Source organism: Camelus dromedarius, chromosome 9, assembly GCF_036321535.1.
Source record: "Camelus dromedarius isolate mCamDro1 chromosome 9, mCamDro1.pat, whole genome shotgun sequence".
NCBI lineage: Eukaryota > Metazoa > Chordata > Mammalia > Artiodactyla > Camelidae > Camelus > Camelus dromedarius.
This window is the reverse complement of record NC_087444.1, coordinates 30436765-30461354: the sequence shown is the minus strand read 5'-3', so window position 1 is coordinate 30461354 and position 24590 is coordinate 30436765. Positions and strand designations below refer to the sequence as shown.

Sequence of the window (24590 nt, the reverse complement as noted above, 5' to 3'; positions counted from 1 at the left end):
ATTCCTTTACTAATAGTTGTCACATTTGTGCTCTAAAAATTTGTGACTGTTCTGGAAGTATTCAAAGGAAACTTTGAATGGATGTAAGAACACACTTTACATTACATTTCATGTTAAGATAAATACTATTTAAGGGTAGAAGAATAATCCCCAATACCATGTCACTGGAATTGACTAGAGGTTGCTCTCAGACTCATTCATTTTAGCTTCTTTATCTCTAGAGAGGAAGGAGGCATTTCATCTGGTTCCCTAAGGACATATTTATGGTTATTCTGTATATTATAAACAATGTAGTTTCTTAAAATTCAAATAAACAGAATTTTAATACCTACACAATATCATTAAAATCACATGTAATATGTTTTATAAACAGACTTCAAGGATGCAGACAGATATCTCTTAAAGTTATCTTGTTTAAATGTATTACATACTTTTGGAAAATTTTTCAAATGTTCATCAACTAATCTCAGTTTCATTGAAACAGAAATAATATGGGCATTTAGGAACCTCTTATTGCTGCGTGGTGCTATAATTACACTGACTGAAGTATAATCTCCAAAATTTATATTCAAACGCAAATGAGTTTAAAAAGAAATAAAACTCTATATTCAAGAAATTAAAACTATTTTTGTTTAAGTAAGTTTTCTGGGAAGTATTTTCTTGATAGTTTTTGTCTTAAAGTTAAAAATATTGCCAGCTATATTCAAATAAGTATTTAGCTTTAGTTCCTAAATGGGATTGTCATTTTGATCAAAGGACATTTAGAGGAGATGCTATTTCTCTTTTGACTGTTTGGCTGGGAGACTCAGATATTAAACCCAGATAGTGCTATTCCGTCAGACTAAGTCGCTGTCAGTGAAGAGTGTACCATCTGCGAGGACTTGATTGCTACACAACACAGCAACCGCAACTGCACTTATCAAAGCTTGTTATGAGCCATGTGGATGTTAATTTCTTTATTTTACTTAATTCATACTTCAAACTTGGAGAGTAATTATTTCTATTCCCAATTTATAGCTGAAGAAACTGAGGTTTAGGAATGTATCTCATTGAAGTTTCTTCAGCTATTAAGTGGTAGATCCCTAGCTATTAAGAGCCACGATCATCTTGTTTTTCCAGGGCAAACTAAGGTCTCTAGATCAAGAGTTTAGATGGACATCTTGAGTTTTTCCTTATGGAGAGGAGGTGAAGGCATTATTAACATTTCAGTTGTTGTTATAATGATAATGATTATTGGGGCTTAAAAAAGTTGTCTACAAACGTAAGAGAGAGATTGGTTTGAACGTGATGAAGTGAGTTTTTGTCGTCTTTGTTGGGTAGAGGAACTATTTCCCAAATCACAGACATCCTAGCATTAAAAATGGAGCACAGGCCTTAAGGCCTTTAAGTTTTCTGTGTTCCATTTGTCTATGTCGAGGTACCTGTGGGCATGTGAGCCATTTACTGCTTTGTTTTGTTCCTCTGTTGCACCTGGCAGAGCTTCAGAAGGCAGTGCGAGTAGGCGGGTGTAATTATTGATTGCAGTGAAAACACTTTTGCACTGGGCCCTCCAACCTGGCGTCTGCTGCCTGCAGTTACTCACCCTGTGCTCCCAGAGGACCAGCGAGTTTGTCTCTTTGGTGAAGAGTGGAATAGGTCTGCACGTCTTTCCTCTCCGACTGTGCTATTGCTAAATAAAGTAGTCTCTCTTTTGACTTTGTGTGTAATGAAACTTTAATTGTGTGTCCAAATTATACAGAATCTGAAGGTCAAACAACCCAAAATAATACTGCATTGTACTTTCATCTATGTGTTCTAAAAATACTTGGCTAAATTTGAAGTTGGCACCAACTTTAAGGGTACTTTAGAGGCCATTAATCTTTGTATCTTGCTAAGACTCAGTGTTACAGTAAGGCAGTCCTCAGAGACTGCGTGGCTTCTCTGAGTGACAAGCTTCTTTGAAGGTCTAGGTTATGATCTAAATGAAGATACAGTGTCCGCCAGTTAAATAAAGTATATAGTATTTAATTTACATCACAGTGTCTACTGCAATATCAATGAATACACATACAATATACAGTAATAATATGAAGTATTTAATACATATTAAATAGGAAATAGCTTCAGAGGCCGAAATGAGAACCATTGATTCTAAAACTAAAACACTATGGGCTGATTGAACTCAATTCAAGCTTTTTAAACATTTCAGTTTTTCAATTTAAGCATAATAAATGGATATTTTATTTTATTCTGTTGGAAAGATTGGTTGGTTTTTTAGTCTCTTTCTAAAACATATATTTAAGTTTCTAGTTGAAAAACAATTAACAATTTATTTAACAAATAAATGGCATTTTGAAGCACTCTAAAGACTAATCATTGTATTAGAAAGGCTGCATAAGAGCGTTAATAGGATATGGAGGTAAGTGAAGAATATTTTACTGTAAATTTTATAATATCTGTAATAGAAAACTCAGTAGTTTTTGTTCATCACTGAACAATAGTTATTTTAGTGGTAATGGTCTTAAGAATGCCATTATTCTTTGTAACATTAATGGTAAAAGGAAAGATGCTAACAGAGCTCATTATGGTATAATGCATGATGAATTATACGTTATCTAAAACCCGAAGTTGAAAGGTACTTCTTATGGTGTTCTTAATGATCTATAGAAAAGCACATAGTGAAAAATACAAATTTAATGAGGTATTTTTCAAAATCTTTTTTTTTTTTTTTTTTTTTTTTTTTGCTTTTAGTTAAATACATGCAAATTTAAATCTGGATTATCTTCACTGAACTACCTTTTAAAGCATTAAGGACCTATTTATTTTCCATAGCTCCCAAGATTATTTTCATTTAACTTTTTATATTGATGTACAACACACATCCAGAAAAAGGTGAAAGGCATATATGTAAATAGCTCATTGAATTACCAAAAAGTGAACACCCTTTAATATAAATATTACCTCTGCCAAGAGGTAATTAAAGGATCTCAAACACCTCCTTTCATGCTCCTCCTGATCCCTACGACCTCCCTCTTCTCCCAAAGTGATCACGATCATGACTTCTAATGCCAGTTTTGAATTATGTACAAGGGAGATAATGTTATATTTTTTTTTCCTTTTTATACCTGGCTTCTTGGGTTAACATTATGCTTGTTAAAAATATCCTTGTTGTGGTGTGTAGGTGTAATTGATTTATTTTCATTGCTTTACAACATTTTTTTATATGACCGTGTCTGAATTTGTTTATCCATTCTGCAAATGGACATGTGAGTTGTATTTTAGGACTATTCTGAATAATACTTCTGGACCATGCCTGTCTTTTGGTGCATGTCTGCTTTTCTGTTGGGTGCGTTCTTCAGAGTGGAATTTCTGGTTCATAAAAATAAGTGTATGTTGAACTTTAGTAGAGTATGTGAAAGGCTTTTTATGGAGATTGTGCTAATTTCCACTCTCAGCAGTAGTGTATGAAAATTCCGTTTGCTCGACATTCTGAACCACACTTGGTCTTGTCACATTTATTTTAGCTTTTTAATGTTTCCCTCAATTTTAGCCACCCTGGCTGATGTACAGAACTCTTCCTCTGTGGTTTTAATTAGTAAGGCCCCTATGACTAATGAGGTTGGACACTATTTTATAGATTTGTTAGTCATTTAGATGTTTCTCTTGTCCCTCTTTTTCTTATTGCTTTGTAGTCCTCTCTCTGCTCTGGTTACTAATATGCTGAAAAACAGCTTCTCCCATTCTGTGACTTCTCTTTCCACTGTTTTTAACAGTGTCTTCAAATGAACAGACGTTCTGCAATTTCATAAGACTGATTTGTCAGCCTTTCCTCTTATGGTTCATGCCTTTTGTGTCATATTTTAGAATCTGGACTACTCAAAGTTGTGAAGATATTCAGCTGTGCTGTCTTCTAGTAGCTTTATGGTTTTGCCTTTCACATTAGGCCTACAGTCTTACTCAATTCATTTCTGCATATGGTTTAAGATCAACCTTTCACAAAAATTTGTTTTCTTTTTTCTTTTTTTCCAGTGTGGATATTTGAGTGACCTAGCTCCATGCATTTAAAAGAAGTTATTGTTGTTTCCTCTTTTTTTACTGCTCTGCATTGCAGATATTGTCAGAATTCTCTGTTCTGTTCCATTGGTCTGTTTGAGTAATCCTCTGTCAATGTGACATTCTCTTATTATTTTTTTTTTTTGATGCCAGATTTCTTTTTATTTATTTATTTATTTTTTACTTAGTAATATTTTATTTTTTTAACTTTTTATTGATTTATAATAATTTTACAATGCTGTGTCAAATTACAGTATAGAGCCCAATTTTTCAGTTATACATGCACATATATATATTCATTGTCACATTTTTTTCTCTGTGAGCTAACATAATATCTTGTGTATATTTCCTTGTGCTATACAGTATAATCTTGTTTATCTGTTCTACATTTTGAAAACCCAGTCTATCCCTTCCCACCCCCTGCCCTGTTGGCAACCACAAGTTTGTATTACATGTCTATGAGTCTGTTTCTGTTTTGTATTTATGTTTTGTTTGTTTGTTAATTTAATTCCACATATGAGCGATCTCATATGGTATTTTGCTTTCTCTTTCTGGCTTTCTCTTTCTGCCTTTCTCCTCCTCCTCCTCCTCCTCCTCCTCCTCCTCCTCCTCTCCCTCCTCCCCCTCCTCCCCCTCCCCCTCCTCCTAGGCCTCTGTAGAGAATATGCTTGTCTGGGTCCCAAACTCAAAACGGCTGTCAGCATTTCACCCTACTTGGGATGCTAACGCTAAGATTTCTGTAGCTATTCTTTACAGAGTTAGAAATCCCCTACTTAGCTAAAAGTTTTAACTTTGTTTTGGTACTGAATTTAATCAGATGGTCTTTCTGCATGTGTCTAGAAGACCATCTTTTTTTTTTTCTTCAGTTTGATTAATTACATCAGAGGGTTTTTAAATATTAAGGAATCTCTATATTCCTGGAATAGACTTGATTGAGTTTTGACCTATTATACTTTATTTTTATGTTCTAGAATAATTTTGCAACTATCTTTTAAGGATTATTTGGTCTATGTTTTAATAAGATTGGCTTTTATTTTCCTTCTTACAAGTTCTTTGTCAATTTTGATATCAAGGTTTTGCCAGCCTCACAAAACAAGCTGGGAAGCATTCTATTTTTCTAGTTTTTGAAGGTGCTTATATGATATCAATGTTATTTTATCCTTAAATGTTTAGAAGAATTCACTAGAGGAGACAACAGGGCCTGCAATTTTCTGCATGGGAATGTTTTTAAATTATGGATTTAATTTCTCCTATATATGGGCAACTCAAACTTTCCTGTTTCTCATCTGCCTCGGTAAATGGCAGTTTGTTTGGAATTTGTCCCCTTCACTTAATTTTCAGAATTACTAGCATAAAATTATTCCAGATATCCTCTTATTATCATTGTAATGTGTGTAGGATCACAGTAAGATGCTTTTTTGCATTCCTGGTATCAGTTGTGTCTGCTCGTTTTCTTTTCCTTGATCAGTCTAGCTAGGGTGTCTTTCATTTAAATATTTTTCAAAGCCTTATTTTTCATCTACTTTCTGTTTCATTCTTGGTTCTCATTTATTGTGTTTTTTCTAATCTCTTCATTCATCCTCAGGTCATTGATCTCCTTTCTTCTTTTGATGTCCATGTGCTCCATGTCAGTGATTTCCCTTCCACTTGTAATATTAATAATTTGAGTCTTCTCTCTCTTTTTTTCTTGGACAGCATGACTAGAGATTTATCTATTTTAGCAAACTTTTCAAAGAACCAGCTTTTGGTTTTGTTGATTTTCTGTTTTCCATTTCAATAATTTGTGGTCTAAATTTGTATTCTTTCTTTTCTTCTGCTTATTTTAGACTTAAATTGTTCTACATTCTTTAGCTTTTATGATGGAAACTTAATTATTTATTTAGATCTTTGTTTTTTCCTCATTTATGTATTTAATACTATAAATGCTGTTGTATCCCACTAATTTTGATAATTCATTTAGATTTTTTCTTTTTAATTTCACTTGGGATTTCTGCTTTAACTCGAATTCTTTCCAAACATTTTGGGATTTCCTAGCTATCTTTCTGTTACTGATTTGTAGTTTAATTCTATTGTGATTTGAGAGCATTCTTTATATGATTTATATTCTTTTAAGTTTATGAGGGTATATTTTTAGGGCCCATAATGCAGTCTGTTTTGGTGTATGTTTCATGAGCTTGAGGAAACAGTTTCTCCTGTTGCTGGGTGGAATATTCTAAAATGCCAATTAGATCCAATTGATTTATAGTGATACACAGGTCTTCTACATGCTTAACTGTTTTTTTCTGCCTCCTTGATGTATCAGTTACTCCAACTGTAATACTGGGTTTATCTGTTTCTCCTTGCAGTTTTGTCAGTATTTGCCCCTTGTATTTTGACTCTCTTGTTAAGTCCATATGCATAGAGGGTTGGTATACTATCTTGGAAAATTGATCATTTTGTCATTATGTATTGTGCCTATTTACCTCTGATAATCTTTCTTCTTCTGCAGGCTGCTTTGTCTGAAATTAATATAGCTATTCTAGGTTTTTCCCTTAGATTTAGCGTTAGTGTAAAAAGTAAAGTACAAAATGAAAACCAAACTTGAAAATTACCTGAGCAGACAAAACTTAAGCCATGTAAGCAAAACTAAATCTAGCCTATTTCGTGAACATAAGCAAAACTTAACTTAGTTTACTTCTTGTAAAAGCCTCATAATCATGAAAGAAACTTAGTCATCTTCCTAAAAATTGTATAAGACAATCACTTTTAATCAATCTCCTGCTGTCTAGAAACCCCCACTGTAGTAACCAATCATTGTAAAGGTTAAGCCATTTCCTCATTTTCACCTTATAAGCCATCCTGTAATATTATGATTCTGAGCTTCATATTAGTTTTGAGGTTGAAAGCTCCCAATTTTCAGTGGTTCTTAGAAGCAAAATAATCTCTTTGCTGATTAGTATTTTATTGATCTGTTGGTTTTAAATTTGCTATTTCTGGATTTTGACACTAGCATGGTATATCTTTCTCCATCCCTTTACTTTTAATCTAATTTTCAGTCTTTTATTCAAACTGGATTACTTGTAGATAACAAGAATGAGTCTGGTCATTCTTTATACTCTGATGATCTCTGTCTTTTAAATAGTGTATTTAGATCATTCACTTTTAAAATGATCTTTGATATATTTAGATTCATACCTGTCAGGTCTGTAGTTGTTTTCTATTTGTTGTATTTGTCTTTTGTTTTTTGCTTCCCCTTTTAAATGCTTTTTATAAATTCATCTGAGCACTTTGTATGATTCCATTTTATCTCTTACCATTGTTTCTTTAAACAGTAATCTTGTAATTAAGAATAAGAAAAATGAGTTATTTTATCTTATTTCCTTTTATTCTTTCTCAGATACTCTTCATCTTCTTACATAGATCCAAATATCTGACATATATCATTTTTCTTTTGTCTGAAGAACTTCTTTTAAATATTTCTTGCAGTGCAAGTCTGCTAACAATGAATTCTCTCGGTTTTTGTCTGAGAAGATCTTTATTTCTCATTTACTTTTGAAGGATAATTTCTCTGGGTGTGGAATTCTATGATTATTTTTATTTCTTTCAACATTTTAAATATTTCATTTCACTCCCTACTTGCTCTTGTGATTTCTGATGAGAAGTCCAATGTAATTCTCATCTTTTTTCCTATAAAGGAAAGGTATTTATTTACCTCTGGCTTCTTTCAATATGTTTTCTTTATCTTTGCTTTCTACAGTTTGAATATGTTATGACTCAGTATAGTTTTTAGTTTGATTTCTAACCTGCTTATTATTCTTTGAACTTTCTGGATCTGCTTTGGTGTCTGTCATTGATTTTACAACGTCATTGGACATTATTACGTCAAATATTTCTTCCGTTCCTTTCTCTCTTTACTTACCTTCTTGTGTTCCACTTCTGCACATGTTGTAACTTTTTCAGTTATCCCACAGTTCTTGGGTATTCTCTTCCACTTTTTTCTTTTTGCATTACAGTTTGGGAAGTTTGCATTTTCTTATTCAAGCTCACTGATTCTTTCCTTGACTGTGTTGAATATATAGATGTGCCCATGGAAGACGTTCTCCATTTCTGTTACAGTGTTTTTGATTTCAGAACACTTTGGAATCTTTACTTCTTTCTTAGATTTTCATCTCTCTTATATTACCCATTTGTTCTTGCATGTTGTCCACTTCTTCCATGAGAGCATTTAGCGTATTCGTCATGGTTGTTTTAATTTCCTAGTCTGATAATTCAAACACCTGTGACATATGTGAGGCTAGTTCTGATGATTGTTTTGTTTCTGCAGACACTGTTTTTCCTTGCCTGCTGGCACCCTTTGCGACTTTTTATTGAAACCTGGACATGTTGTCTCTAGTAATGGAAACTGAAGCAAATAGATCTTTCATGTGAGAATTTATACTAATCTGGCTAGAAATTGCACTGTATTTGTTTGCTGTAGGAGCGTTAGGTGCCAGAAGCTTCAAATTCATCCAGCACCCTTGTACTTGCCTCTCCTTTTGACTTTGGTATCCTCTTCAGAGATGGTCTGGGTTTTGCTTTTCTTTCAGTTTTATCCAATGTTATTTTACTGGAGTCCTGTTGGTGTGGTGGTATGATGTAAGGGAATGAGCTCATGATACAGTATTGCAGTTTAAATCAGTGTTTTTATTGGGCCTTTGTCTTGAAACTGTGGCCTTCACTAGTGTTTCTAGTGTATAGTTTATTCCTCCCCTTCCTCTTCTTTTCTTGGCTGCTGATTTTCCAGTTTATATCCTTGAATCCCTGACTCCTGCTGACTACTCTTCCTCTTAGGTGGGACAGGAAGTCTAGGGAAACTGGAGTGGGAGGAATGTCCTTCCCTAATTGGGGGAAGGTCTGGCCAAGTCTTTCCCCCAGAAGGTAGCCCTTTGTTATGGAGAACACTCTGGGCATATTTCACAGTATTTTCCTTCCCCGCTCCCTGCCACAGCCAAGAGGAAGTCTTTTTCTCTGACCTTCACCTAGTACAGGGAGGCTCCTGGCAGTAGGGCCTGTGAAACGTGGAGGCCCTCTGAGACGGCAGTCCTCAGATCTGAGACGGCAGTCCTCAGAAGTGTCTCACTTTCATCCTAGGCCACGGTCGGCCTCCAGCAGTCAAAATTACCAGAGGAGAGTTCCTATCAGCTTATGGCACCCCTGGATTCTGCTTTGGGTGGACAGATTTTTGCTCTGACTCTTTGAGTGGACTTTTCTGATTTCAGAGGGGTGATTTGCCATGTGTGTTAGTCAGCTCAGGCTGCTGTAACAAAATGCCATAGACTGGGTGGCTACAGGCATTTATTTCTCACAGTTCTAGAGGTTAGAAAGTCCAAGATTAAGGTGCTGGCTGATTCGTTTCCTGGTCAGGCCCCGTTCCTGGCTTACAGATGTCAGTCTTCTCTCTGAGTCCCCACCTGGCACAGGGAGAGAGAGCTCTGGTCTGTCTTCCTCATCTTATGGACTCTAATTCCATTATGAGGGTCCCACCCTCAAGACTTCATGCAAACCTAACTACTTACCAGAGGCCCTACCTCTAATCACTGCCACATTGCAGGTAATTAGGGCTTCAGCCTATGAATTTTAGAGGAACACAACTCAGTCCATAGCACCATTTAACCTCAGCTTTCTGATAAGTTTAAGAAAATTCATTGATTTTCAGTTTGTCCTGCTTTCTTGTTGTATAGCATAGAGTGATGATTTCCAAGTTCTTTAAATAACATAGCTGATGCCTTTACTATTTACGTGTGTGTGTGTGTGTGTGTGTGTCTTTAGGAGTATAGTCCTAAATTTCCCTTTAATAACATTTTTTTGCTGATTTTTTTTATTTTGTATTGTGTGTAGGTCATTATATATGAAAAATTGAACAGATAATTTGAATCTAGAAGACTGTCTTCCTACAGAGTATAATTACAATTGCTTCTGCAGGCAGCAAGGAGCACAAGGCATCTCTGAGCATTGTGATGTAATTCCACAGATGGAGAAGATGGGAGGAGGAATTTTCATCTCTGGCGGGGGGGCTGTCTTTCTCTGACTTACCATATATTATGAGTTGTAGACACAGAGTTCTGTCATAAAACCTGTGGAAGCTTATGGCATATTACTATCCTTGAGGATCTAGAACTAAAATTTTAAAAGTCTCTAATCTTATGAAGCTGTTAAGAGATCTGCTTAGTTTCTTTTGTGCAGGAGCTCTGAAGTCACCTAAAGAGGAGAAAAAGGGCCACAAAGTTAGGGCTGATCTTCTTGGGTGTTCTTCTCCCAGATCTTCAACACTTAATATTTTATTGTCTTTCCGCACTTCCATACTTATTTTGCATTTTGTATAGTTTTTTTAGCTGGAGAGTTGTTCAGGAACTCCTCATCTACCATTACCATAATATAATTAATTTTTAGTTATTTTCCATCTCAGTCAAATTTTAGTCTTCCATAAAACTGTATGTGTGTGTGTGTGTGTGTATATATATATATATATATATATATATATATACATACATACATATATACATATATATACCGCCCTAATATAAATTTAAGCTTACTGATTTGTCCATGCATCATTCACGAAACAATTTATTGCTATGTCTCAACAATAGTTACAGAGTGTAGCAAAGACTGTCTCTTTCATGTGCTTTTTCTCTCTTGCCCTTTGGTATTTCTGTCTTGAGAATTCAAACACTTCTATGCTAAGAAGTCCTAATCAGTATATTTTACAACTTTGTACCTCCACAGATTCTGGTATAATGGCTGGCTTGTGGTTTCTCAATGAACTATTATTAATAATTTGGTATCCCTTCAAGTAAATATTTTCAAGACACTGAGTATTTTCTGAGGGGGTAGTACAAACGGCTTTAATATTAATAAAATTGTACATTCTCATTTTGAAAATTGAGAGTTAGTGTATATACAGAATAAAACTTCACTTTCTGGTTTGACTGCTATACTCTCATTGCTGTTTTTCTATTACAATAAATGAATTCCATTCACACTCAAGATAGAATCAACTCTTGTAGATATTGTTATAATGTCTTATTCAACATATGTTTTAAGTGGTACTCTTATCTGGGTTTATGTTGGCAAATTTCCCATTTTTTTGGTAGTTCTTACTTTTCTTTTACACTTTTCTAGATGAGAAGATCTCCTGGGAGACACACTTAGTAAAGATTTATGACTAACATCATAAAATAAAGAGCTGATTTCCATTAGACAGTATGTTGCTATGATATACTTAGTGTCTGCATATTAGCTGACCGTGTCAGAATGAGCTGTTCTTGGAAAGAGGTCATATGTAAGTCACACGAATGAGAGAGTTGAGAAGATGTTAATGTTTGCCTGTGTGTTGTGTTGAATTTCTTCTAGTGTTGCTGTTTATTTTGATGGGAGCTGGATGAATTTTTATATAATGACAGACCTGCTATATGACCACATGGAACTGGTCGTGTTTCTGATTTGTTACAGCAGGGTTTTGGAGCCCCTCGTGGACTGCCATATGGCCATCTCCCTTCATGCACCTTGGCTTTCATAGATGAGTTGCTCAATTAATATTTGAAAAAGAAATGAATGCTATTACACTTCTTCATAAACTTTAGAATCGCTGTGAAAATACTTAAAATCCTGTGACAAACTTTCCTTCATTAACTCCATAAATTATCTTGGCTAGCACACATTTCTAAGCCATCTATGAACACCTCATTGAGTTTGAAAATCATTGGGTCTCAAAGAAAAGAAAAATACAATTAAGGCTTTTTGATTTTTATCACGTAAGACACATCAGCTTAATTTTACTTGTAGATATTTCATATATTTGATGATCTAACGGCACATTCTTATGCATTCTGCATCTATTAGGAGATTGCCATTTATATGCAAGATTCCTGTTGATGATTGAATATTTGTCTTTTATTTTTATTCAACTGCAATAATTTTGAGATGTAAAATTAATAGAACAATCCTTCTGTCTATAAAAGTCCACTGGTAGAGCTGTGTCCCAGTTCAGCAATAATCTAAGTTGCACTACTTTCCAATGTGTCAAAGATTTTAAATATAAATTATGAAAGAAAGGAAAAAAAGCCTCAGATAAAATATCAAGTTTCCTCTGGGGTGAGTTGTTTGCTTTCATGTTCTGTTACAGTGAAGCCTTTTGATGGCTTAGCTAAATTATGGTCTTTTGATTCAGAAAAGACTGGAATTAAAATCCTTACTCTGTCACTTTCTAGCTATGTGGTTTTAGGCACATAACCTCTATAATTTTCATTAGTCTCAGTTTTACAGTGGGTACAAAAATGGCTACTTCACAGAGCTGAAGCAGATAGTAAAGCTACATAATATGTGTTTCTGCTGTGTCTGATGCTGAGACGCACACTTTTACAGTGAAAACATTTAGATTGGTGACACAGAAGACATTTTGGTACTTACTTCTTTCTTTGGAAGTTAGCCCTAGTGAACTCCTCTCTTAGAATCTTGTCCTGCTCCGAAAATTTTTGAGATAAAACAGAGAGAGAAAAAAAGAGCATGATTTACCCCCAAGGTGGAAGAATGTTTAAAGAACAGGCCAAAGACCAAAAGGATGAATCAGGTTGGCCTCACTGAAATGCAGATTCCAAGGCCTTTCCCTCAGATTTGGTGCATGAGATGCAGGACCTAGAAATCTGTGTTTCTAAACAGCATCTCAGGTAATTCTGACATGCACTAAAATTTAGAATCTATTATATAAGGGAAGACATAAACATTCTTATACTAAAATTATTTTTTAAAAAAAGAGAATGAGACATTTAAACTCATGTATTCTTTTATGAATTGTGATGGTATGAAAACGATCTTCATAGTAAATTGAGAAAAGTCCCCTAGGCAAAGGAATTACATTAGAAACAGTAATTTGCTTTGGACTTTTCATTTATAAAGTAACATATCAATTCCATATCACATTCACAGACATTCTAAAAAAATCCCCACTAGATATTGAATTTCACAGAAGAATCTTTGTAATCTTATGTATTAAAAATGTCAAGTGGATCAAAACAATACCAATACTGTGGTTCAGTTAAATATATTTAAGTAGTAGTAATGGTGCATGTTTTCCCAATGACGTTGATATTAAAATATGATTTAAGGTGCCCAGAATGTCACTAAGTGATATTTCTGCCTGTTCTATCACTGTACACACTTCCATGCTTATGTCTTACTTTATTTTACTAATTCTTATAAACTTAATACATGCTCATTAAAAAAATCCAGACATGGGTAAAATGTGCCAAGTAAAAATCCCATATCCCCCATCTCACAATTACTTTTGTCCCTTGTGAGAAATAATCACTTAAAATTTTGAATGTGCCCAGATGTTTTTATTACTTGCACAAAGTAATTTACATTTCTTCTTTATGTTCTAAAAATTCAAATAACTCATAAATCGACTAGGTAAACTGTGACAGGCTTCCTTTTACAGACTTCCTCTTTCCAGTTACCTGTCTGCTGTCACTGTCACGTGCATCTTTTCTTGCAGTGCCATGAAATGCTGAGGTCGTTGTAGTGCCATCTATCTCAGTCTGTGAACTTACATTAATTTTGAAAAAATGTGATCTCTTTTGGAGGGTTATCGAATTCATCATCCAGCTGTTCACTGCAAAAATCATAATTAGGTATTGTATTAGTCTGCCAGTGGTACCCAGGAAAATAGAATCAGAAGTGGAAGAAGGTCTGATTAGGATGAATGTCTGTAAACCAGATCCTCCACCCTGGAGGCACATTACCCTGATTTGGGGAGCCTGCAAGGACACACACACATACAGCAGTGCCCAGGGTCTGAGCACTGGGAGCCATAATGTATAGTCCAAGTTTGGGAAACACTGTCCTAATGGGAACTGCCCTACATCAGCCATTCTAAGGACAGAGGTGGTAGAAATGGGCATCAGATGGAGACCATGGTGCCCTAGAGGTGGACTGGGGATGGGGATTGGGCAGTGCAGTGCAGAATACAGTTAACCTTTCCTGTCAAACCCTCTGTGTGAAATTTTGGTGGAATAGAATGGAACATTCTAGAAGGGTCTGGTTATCAGCGTCTAAACATCTGTGAGATTAAATAACGTCCTCCGACTTATGTCCTGGGAGATATCAACAGGAATGTGGGCCTAGCATGTTTGAAACATGCTGGATAACTACTCCTCCCTCAGGAGCTGCTGTGCTCATCTGTACATCCTCATCTGACATGTTCTGAGACAGACTGTAATCAAGAAACCTGTTGAACTTTGTTATTTTTTGTTTTTAAGCCCAGTCTTTTCAAAACATACACATCCAACAGATATTTTGTTGAGAACCACTTTAAGCCAAGCCATGTTCTAGGTACCAGAAGGAAGGAAGGCAGTAAAGGTCCCTGGTCCCTGCTATAACAGAGCTTGTCTTCTAGGGGGAGACTATACACAAATAATGAAGAAGACCCCCAAATAATGAGTGACATGAAGAGAATAAAACAGGAAGAAAAGACGTGGGGTGCCAGGCACACTGCTTCCGAAGCTGTGATCTGGAGGGGCCTGTTTTCCGTAGTAGTGTTTTCACCGAGGCCTGAGGTGGCCAGAGGAGCTGATTGCGCAAAGAGCTTGAGGGAAGGACTTTCAGAGCTGAGTTAACAGCTGCTTCAAAGGCCTCTGAAAGCAGGGCTGAGCTTGGCTTCCACAAGGAGGCCCTGTACAGTTAAAGGATCATGGAGGATGTTGCCGAAGACTGTGTATGTTTGGTAAGGAGACTGGGTTTTGTTTTAAGCGGTAAAGGCAGCAATGGAGGTAACGGTTTACTTTACCTATAAAAATCTTACTGACTGCTCAGAGGGGAAGAGATTAGGGATTTGGATGAGGATGGAAAAGATAAGAGGCCTAGGTGGTTCTGATGAGATGATAATCTGTTGAACTAGGTGGTCATAGCGGAGATAAAGCGAGATGCCCAGATTTGGGATATAATTTGAAGGCACCAATCCAGAGCTGCCTGTGGTGTGTGAGCCTGAAGATAGGGTGTGTGAGGTCTGGGGCGGGTTGGGGGCAGTGGGTAGAGTGTTGACTGATAAAGGGAAACAAACCAAATTAGTATGACTATGAGAAATCCAACTCCTTTCTTTCACTGTATTAGGAAATATCTTGGTAAATGCTACTAAAGTGAAGTAGAAAGTAAAAGAGGCAAATGAATAGACTCCCTGGGTATAGGTATTCCTAAAATATTTGCTTTGTCTCATGTGACCTACATGAGAAGGGTGACCTTCTTTGTTGATCCAGTCATGGTCAGGGGGCCTGTCACGAAGCAAATAGGCAGTAGCATCATCCTTTATTTTGTCCTGCCATATGCTGATGGTTACAGTTCAAAAAAGAAAGGAGGAGGAGGGGAAGAAGAAATAAAAATTAAATATCAATTATTCACTGTGTGGTGAATGAAATTTAACAACCTGTTAACAGAATGTAGTTCTGATTTGAATGTCAGGTGATACTTTTATGTTATTAAGATGAGAAAGTAAAACTATAGAAACATGTCTTAACCTTCCTCATTAATTGACGATGTGAGCAACTTCTGTGCTAAATCAGACCTAGTTTTTGAGTACTGGGAGAAGATTCTCTCAATATTTTGCATGGTTCCTAATGTTAATAACTTTTAAGTTTCATCTGCACTTAATAGAAACACACTTTACTGAGGGTATCTTAGTTGAAAGATGCCTTAACAAGGATGGTGGAATTTAAATTACTCGATATAGAAAGTTTAGACAATAGTAACTTCTGCGGATGGAAACACATCATGGCATAACTGTTAATAATGTGATTTTCTTAAAGAAGGTAGCCATTTTGTAGCAAAAAAGCAAATCCAACATTGCTTATTGGTGTTACAGGGGACAAAGTGAGACGAATATTCTCCAGATACGCTGATTTTCTTCTCTTTTCTTCTAGGGATTTTCAGGAAATGCAAATGCAGACAGTGTTGTGTACTACAGACTCCAGCCTTCTATCAAAGCCAGATTTCTGCGCTTCATCCCTTTAGAGTGGAACCCCAAGGGCAGAATTGGAATGCGAATTGAGGTGTTTGGATGCGCATATAGTAAGTGTTTGTTTATCCAACACGGTGAAATAGATATCAGAGGAGATGTTTTAAATGCCAACTGTACACTGAAATTGACTTTAGAGCAATGCAAAGAGACATAAAAACAGGAGTGATTTTTGCAGAAAGCTTTTTTATTTGTGCCCCAGACATGCCAATATTTACTTAAGTTTTTAGCTGCTCTATTTTATATCAGAAATGGAAGCATTTCATAGATAGACAAGTTGATAAACAGACATAGATATATGTTTATATATGTGAATCCCTGTGTCCAAATCTGATATTATTGACTAGATACTAGCTTTAAAATATCAGAACTTTCCCCCCATGGACTATATTTGATGAGGTTTCATTAAAGCACCCTAAATTTAATAAAAGAGACAGTGATCCATTAAGTATAACCGGTCATCTGTTATGAGACCAAAGAATGTTTTTCTCTCTAGACTAAAAATAATACGCTGTGTAACGCACTTATAAATATGCTATGCCCTGAGCATAGATTCCTACAAAAGGTAAAGACCCCTGCCAAAATGTAAAATGTGTTTGAAACACTTTCACAGAAAAAAAGGTAGAAACCACAGATTTCACTTAGTCTCCTCTTAATGAAGCATTTTATTATGTCTTTTTGTGGGACAGGGACTTAACGGTTATTGATAGCCCACCTCAAGCCATACCATCCTGTCAGATGCTCTTTTATTATAGAACAATGAGTTAGTTAACATGATCTACGGTTATCAGACGAGCAGTCTGAGGTTTGGAGAGAGTCAGTAATTTGCCTGGCGTCTCATAACTAGTCCAGAGGAGAATCCGGAAAAGAACCCAGACCTGTTCAATTCCACTATACCCTTATTCTGCTAGTAAACCTTTTTTTTTTTTTTTTTTTTTTTTTTTAGCCACTAAAGCTTTTTGCACACACATAGTTCATCACTTTTTCAGGTTCACTTTATTTACATTAAAGGAAGGCATGTCAGAGGGAGGGCAGACAGCTTGTGGTACTTGTCTCCACTCAGACAGAGAAACCACGTTGACAGAATGTAGTAACAGTAGTAATATCAATAGTAATCATAATAATAGCAATAGCACTGATGTTGATAGGGTGAATTTTTATAATTCTAGACGTAAGTAATCTTTCTTGAGTGCTTTTTATATGCCTGACACCCATATTAAACAGTTGGTTTATAATTCCATGCAAAGCCCAGGTAAATATTGTAAGAGAACTAACTATTCCATTCCCCTACTTTGCAAATGAGGAAGCTACAGCTTAGAGAGTCGACTTTGAGGCTGTGTGACTTGCTCCAGCTGCCCAGATAGGAATCGACAGGGCTGGGTTTGCAGCCAAGTCTGCCAGACTCCAGAGGCCCATCTCCGGCTCATGCCTCCTCCAGCGGCTGAGTCAGTGATGAGCCACGGGCCGCTGGCTTCTCACCATCTGCCTAACTTCCTGCTTCCTTGGCTTCCGCAATTCAGCTTAGCTGCTCCTGGTATGTGTTATCTCCTCCTTTTACAAGGATCCCACTTGAATAAAATCATCCTTAAGAAAAAAAAGATCCCACCAGAATCGCAGTTCTGGAACACAGAATCTGGACAGTGAGCCTTATTTGTCTTTGGATTACAGAGTTTTAGCAAGCCCACGCCATGCAGTGGACAATCAGCAAAACCAACTCCAAGATGATTCGTATTTATAGTTACATTTTCTACTGATTGAGAGCATCCACCTTGCAAAATATGTATTTATCACAGTATAGTAATAGCGAACGGTTTTGAGCACTTATTCTGTGTGAGATAACAGTTTTTTATGGGCATTCTAATTTAATTCTAAAAATCACCCATCTAGTAGAGTCACAGAAATATCAAGCAGTTTTCCCAGCAGCACACACTTAGTACACATTCCATCTAGTATGTAAATTCAGCATCAGTCTCACAGGCTATTGACGCCGTTTTGCCGACACTGACGCACCAGTCCTAACGTCCCTGGGAAAGTGACTGCTGAGGTGCAGGCTCCCGATGCTGAGCTCTCTGCTGCCATGTGCTGGGTGACAGCCCGGATTCCTGTCATCCCGCGCTTTCATTGGTCTGCAGCCCCCGCGGCACATGCTTCTTGCTGTGACTTCACTTGCTGTCTCTTGGAGTAAGCACATCGTCCGTGCGTTTAGTCAGCCTCCTTTCACAGGCCCATGGTTGAGGGAGCAATACTGGGAGCCAACATTTGGCACTCAAACATAAACACATGTGGTAGAACGATACAGCAGAATTCAGTGTAAAATGGCTGTTGGATAATCATGGATAAAAGAGAAAACTAATACACTTAATAGAAAAATACTCTCATAGATGACCTAAAATAACCTCATACTGGGTTGGTTGTGAATGCCTGTGGGAATGTATTTGATCAAATTGACTGTAACTCCTCAATTACACCATAGTCAGCACTCATATTTTCCACCTACTCATAGCATCAGCCTTGCAGAATATTAGTCTTTTAATATTTAGCACTGAGTTATCAGATTTGAGCAGCTATCTGGAAGGTGGTGTCCTCTATTGGGAGGGGGCACTGGAAAATAAGTAAGCTCTGGAAGGGAGCCAGAGAGAGAATTAATTCCATTGTTGACTCGTTGAGTTCAAGTGCCTATGAAATATGGAAGATTGGAACACTACACCCTCTGGGTTGAAGATATAGAATTGAAACCTATAAAATATCATTATTGTTATTAAATCACATTTCCACTTACTGTTGATAGTAAAAGTTTAAAGTGCTGTGTTTGAGCAACTACTCATGTCTTTGAAAAACAGAAATGCATTTTATCATAACTAAAGCAGGCCCTTTATAGTGTCTTTCAGGTTCAGGTAGGGTGCTTTTTTATGCCAGGACCCTCCCCGCCCTGTGCCTAACGTGTGTGTTGGCTGAAGTTACAGGTGCAGGCGGGTTCTGCGAATATTGCTGGGAAAGAAGCTGTTGTGAGAACCACACATAGTTTTATTACCCTCTCTCTCAATGAGTTAGGGCAGTAACTTGTTATAAAGGAGCATCAGGTGAACGGAAAATCCATATCAAAGAGCATGTTCTACTTTTATGTCGGTAAACCTGAAGTTGTTTTCCTGAGTAATGAGAGAAACAGAAGCTAAATTTTATGGGTTCAAAGGGAAAGTATAAATTTCAGATGTCTTGGCCATTACAACTGTGACCATGTTTATAGATCTAGACAGGAGGTGCATGTAAGAAAGTAACTTGTGGAAGAAAGAAGAAGACAAGGACATGTTTGATGTTAAAGAAATATTACTCCGCTTACTGTGTCCCAAAGGGTAAACAATAGTAAACAAAAGCAAAAAGGGAAGAGAACTCGATGGACGTGAGTGTGTGAGAAGTCCCTGGGAAGTGGCAGTTAAGCCGCAGGAGGTAATGTTTAATTGCGGATGAGCTGCTGAGGCGATTGCCCTGAGTATAAATCCTAAATTTCTTTTCTCTCATTCTTGCATAAACATTCTCATTTTGCAGTCCGTGACCCCTCCTTCCTCATCCTCAGCAGAATAAGCACATCCCACTGCCTGGCCTCAGTGAACTAATTTCAGTTTCTTTGACATGCCTCGATTTCAGGATTTTTCTGGTTTTAGGATCTTTGTGCAGTTCGTAGGGCGATCACCACACACCCAGCCTTCATCCCTCTGCCTCGATAATTCTTTTACTCATTGTCTTTTCTTGGCATAGGAATCACTGTTTCTGACAACTTCTCAAGGACCTCCTGCTTAGGTCAGAGGACGTTTCCACCGGCTCCTGGAACAGCTGTCCTGCTCCCGATCGTATCATGCACACGTTAGGCTCTGTTGTAACCAGATGTTCCTTTTTTTTGGCATTAGTCTTCTGAATAGATAAATGGATGACTGGAGGCAGGTTTGAGGAACCTGGGGAAGCCTTTTCCTATCATGCTAGTGGCACATTCAGCCTGTTAATGATCAGGCATCGAACCCACAAAGAACTGAGTGAGAAAACTGGAAGAGAAGAAATGTACAGAAGTGTTAAGCTGTTGTGTTTATTTGCTTAAATGCAGACCGTTTTAAGAGAAAATTATGGATTGTGTTTAATAAATGGAAACAAGTCAGTAATTACAGAACTCGTGTGTAGTTTAAAAAGTAAAGAATGTGCATTTCACAATGTAAAAAATCTTGAAGTTGAAACCACTTACATCAGGAGATTTCCATACAGAAAATATTTGAATAGGAAATGTAAGAAAAGAGCATGAGAATTGCAAATATTCACATGGGTGAAAAAACCCTGAGAGAAAACTAAGTAACAGTCTTCTGTCTCCTCAGGATGCTGCTCTCACACCACCACGTGCCCGCTTAGGGGAAAGATGAAAAGCAGGGAGTTTGTTAGATGTTCTCTCCAGAATAGTTGTGACTGAATCCAGTGCCTACTTACCGAGCAACTCCAATATACTAAATGCTCAAATCCTGACAAGGTGCTTTAAATACAACCCTTTTCTCAGATTGTTTATCAGCTAATACTATACCTGAGGAATCCCGTTTTTTTTTTTTAACATTTTTTATTGATTTATAATCATTTTACAATGTTGTATCAAATTCCAGTGTAGAGCATAATTTTTCAGTTATACATGAACATATATATATATACATTGTCAAAAGATATGGAACGCTTCACGAATTTGCGTGTCATCCTTGCGCAGGGGCCATGCTAATCTCTGTATCATTCCAATTTTAGTATATGTGCTGCCGAAGTGAGCACTGAGGATTCCCGTTTTATGTCAGAGTTTAAAAAGAAGGTAGATTCTGGTCCATCTTAAATCAAAGAGGATAAATTCTAATTCTTTGCAAGTTTATAGTCTTAATATTTTAACTTGATCCTAAGTGAGTTTATGTTAAACTTAAAATAAGGTTAGATATTATAATACCAGAAGATAAGGGAACTATGAAAATCTACCAGGATTATGTCAAAAGAACTCAGAGCCAACTGAGGAGGCTCTCACTGACCCAAGATGGAAATGTTTTAGCATCAATAAAGATAATAACTACATAAAATGTGTTAAATATACTTAAATGAACAGGTTCATGCTTTACTAAAAAAAAAAAACTCATTGGTCACCTCTGAGAGATATTAAGGGATCAACTCATTATTTTGAAAACTATTAAGTGAAGGAAGAGCATGAAGCATTTATCCTACTTTTCCTATGTAATCTCTACCTCAGGGTAATCAGGTAGAAGCCCAAATAGAAGACAAGAGGGGATTTCTCTTTAAAGTTCTCTTCCAGGTGAGAAATACAGAAGGAATAGCAGACTTAGCAAATGCCCATTTTGCAATCCTAAATAAATTAATAGACCAAGTCAGTAATTATAAAACTTCACAAGAAGAGAGACTATTTGCTTTTAGGTATCTGTCACAGCAGAGTAGCTTTTAGTGGACTGTCTTGCTGCCCACAGCAATGATAACTGCTGAATAAAAAAATATTTTAAAAATTGGTTCAGGGTTTTGAAGTTCAACTCAAACCAGGCAAAAACTTGAGAAGACTAGATGCCTGAAAGATGGAAAGCAAACTCCCAGAGGTCCACGTTTAACTGACTTTCTCCTTATGACATCATAATGCTTGAGCAGAGAGTAGCCAGATTTTACTAGGCTGAGGAGACAGAGGTCACAGTTCAAGGTTGTCAAAGAGGCTTGACATTTAGGTGGAATACTGAAAAGAATGGAGTCAGAGAGGGAGAGCCCCGACTCCTTCATAAACATCCCTCTTAAATTCTTGCCTGATTCCTGACCTGCGCATGCGCACGATGCATCAGGAGATTAAAGTCCTAAAGACTTCATTCGGCATTTGCCTAGTTCTGGGAAGGACACCTTTGGAGTTCAAGTCTTGCCAATTTAGACAAACTTGTTACAAACACTTTGGGCTTTTAACTGAAAAGCCAAAAGTATACTGCCTTAGGAATAAAGACCATAACTGCAGACCAATTGTTATGTCTTAGGACTAAGGACAAAACCAAAATAGACCTGTCCCAGCAAAACTTGGAGCCAGGCTTTCACAGGGCCAAGGTCATCTGCCAGTGTTCGTTTCCCTGTGGATCTCTTCTGCTGAGTTCCTGCCATGCCATCTATCCCTCCGCAGTCTCTCCCACCCTCCTAGTTCATCTCACCCTTTCCTCGTTACCTCACTTTCCCCTCCTCTCCTGACCCTAGACATTCTCATAGGTGTCATCTAGCCAGCTTAAAGATCACTTCCTCAGAGCTGTCATTCCTAATCAACAACCTAATTTAGATCTTTCTGCTCAGAGCTCTCATATAACCCTGTGCTCTTCCTTTAAGCTCCACTTACAATTTGTGAAAACATCTGTTCACATGGGGTGAGTTGCCCAGTGTCGTTCTTTTCCTTACAACTAGAGGATCCAAGAGGACAGAGTGTGTTTACTGTACCACCAGCTCCTCCTGTAGGACTTGCACAGAAAACGTTCAGTAACTATTTGTTAAATGGATGAATTCAGAAAAATATCTGATTAGACATGATATAAACAAAAAAATGAATAAATATGTAAACATCCAAACTTATTATACTCAAGCAGTAGCAATTGACAAAAGGAGAGATATCTCTGAAATGAACATACGAGATTTTCAAAGCTGTTACTATTAAAATGATAATAATATACTAAATAATAAATGTCAGAGCATTTTGATATTTCCATTGGATACCAACAGCTTTTTTGTGTAGCATGAAAGGTTGGAATTATTCTCCACATATTCCAAATAAGGAAATTGAGAATCAGCATTTAATTGATTTCTGTGACATTATGAAAGTTACTAATGTTAAGAAACCCAACTTAACATAGTCCAGCAACACACTCAAGTGTCCTTGATGTTGTAAATGTTACCTATTTCAAATCGATTTAAAAGGTTAATTTAGATTGATACGTTAGTGCCTGATCATGTTTGCTCCCATAACCTCCTGGAGTGTTGACACTGACCTTAACTCAGTCTATTTAAAACCATGATGGTAAAGTCACCTTTTCCCTGTGGTTATATACAGCACTTGATCCTGTGCCTTCTTCCTTTTTATTGTATTAATTTTAGTTGTTTTAAAGTTGAGTCCCTTAAATCATCCTGTGTTCTCTTATGCTACTGTGCAAAAATAGAACAACCTATTTCCTGTTGATTTCTCGAGTGCATGGTCTGTCCTCTCCATCTCTTTAAAACCCAGTTCTGTAATGCAGATCTCAAGTGCCTATACATCATGCTGTAGCTTTCATATTTCACTATATAATAGTTTAACGGTGACTCAGTCTGATTAATGTTTCTTAGAAGTCAAAATTGGACCTCACTTTGTTTGGTGATTCATAGGTAGTAATTTTCCAATAAAGAGGCAGTATGATCGGTGTTTAAGACTGAATTCAATTTAGACAAGAAGAGTTTGGCCCATAGCTCTTCTCTCCAGTGGTAGCACTCTTTTTTTGTTTATGTTTCTAGGGTGATTCCCAAAGAATTATTAGAAGACTCTTGTGTCTTTTTCAAGAACTCTTTCATGACCTTCAGTGAAGTCAACTTTCTGTTTTTTAATGATTTGTTCTTCAGTTCATGCATTTTCTATTCCAGTTTTTCTTTTTAAGTTTCTTAGTTAACCAACCTCATCAATAGGGTGATGATTCATGGTTTAACTCACAGAATCCATTTCTCCCTGAAACATCTTTCTGAGACAAGTCACTATCACCTCCATGATTTTCTGCAAGTACCACCTAAGATAGAAATAAATAAAACAATTTTGTTTTCCATAGTACAATTCAATATGCAATGAGGTTGTTCATTTTCAGAGAACAGTTTTCTGTAAGGTACTCGTTCTTGTCGAATAACCCTCATGCTGTCGTCTGCCTCAGAATCACTCAGGATCCTGTATTCCTGAGACAGCTCGCAGAGATTCTAAATTAGTGGACATCAGGCAGAGCCCAGGATGTTGAATGTTTATGGAAACCACAGGAGACTCTGCTTAGCTGCTTGTAACATGGTAGGACCATGGAGCACAATTTGAGAAACCATGCTCCTGGATATGTTTTTCCTAGTAACTCACTTGTAGGGTGGGGAAGACATTGCTTTTTCAAATGGCAACCCCTCACAACTGAAGAAGCCTCAAACTTCTGGAGTGGAGTAGGAAGCAGGGGGGAGGGAGGAATGCTGGGTTAAGTGGAAGACATTACAATGATGAGTGTGTTTGCACGTGAAATATGCAGCGGTAGAAAAACAGTTTGCTGCTCACAGAGGTGAAGCATCTCTGCAATTTAGTTAACATCCTTCTCTGAGGCTGAGAGGTTCAGCTCCCGCTACACATGTTAGAAGTCATTTGGGACCCAGCCCTGATACAGAAGCGAAGCTCTGAGCACCGGCATGAATAATCACAACTCAGGGACATGTGTCCCCCCACACCCCCGCTAGACTATAAGCTCCTGAAAAAAAATGCACTTGGTTTTATGCATTGCTGTGTCTTCCACTGTGTTCGCAGAAA

General features: G+C 37.0%; 1 protein-coding gene and 1 non-coding gene across 2 annotated transcripts in view; one reads left to right on the top strand and one right to left on the bottom strand.

The window, feature by feature from the left end:
* The window catches only part of CNTNAP4 (contactin associated protein family member 4), a 224572-nt gene that overhangs the window by 104086 nt on the left and 95896 nt on the right, over positions 1–24590 (top strand). The window contains exon 4 of the mRNA XM_010997777.3: positions 15960–16107. Coding sequence (XP_010996079.3) covers positions 15960–16107 — 148 coding nt within the window. The remainder of the gene's footprint in view (positions 1–15959; positions 16108–24590) is intronic.
* On the bottom strand, positions 20739–20842 carry LOC116155043 (U6 spliceosomal RNA). Its single transcript, XR_004139073.1, has one exon. It is a non-coding gene; the product is annotated as a U6 spliceosomal RNA (small nuclear RNA).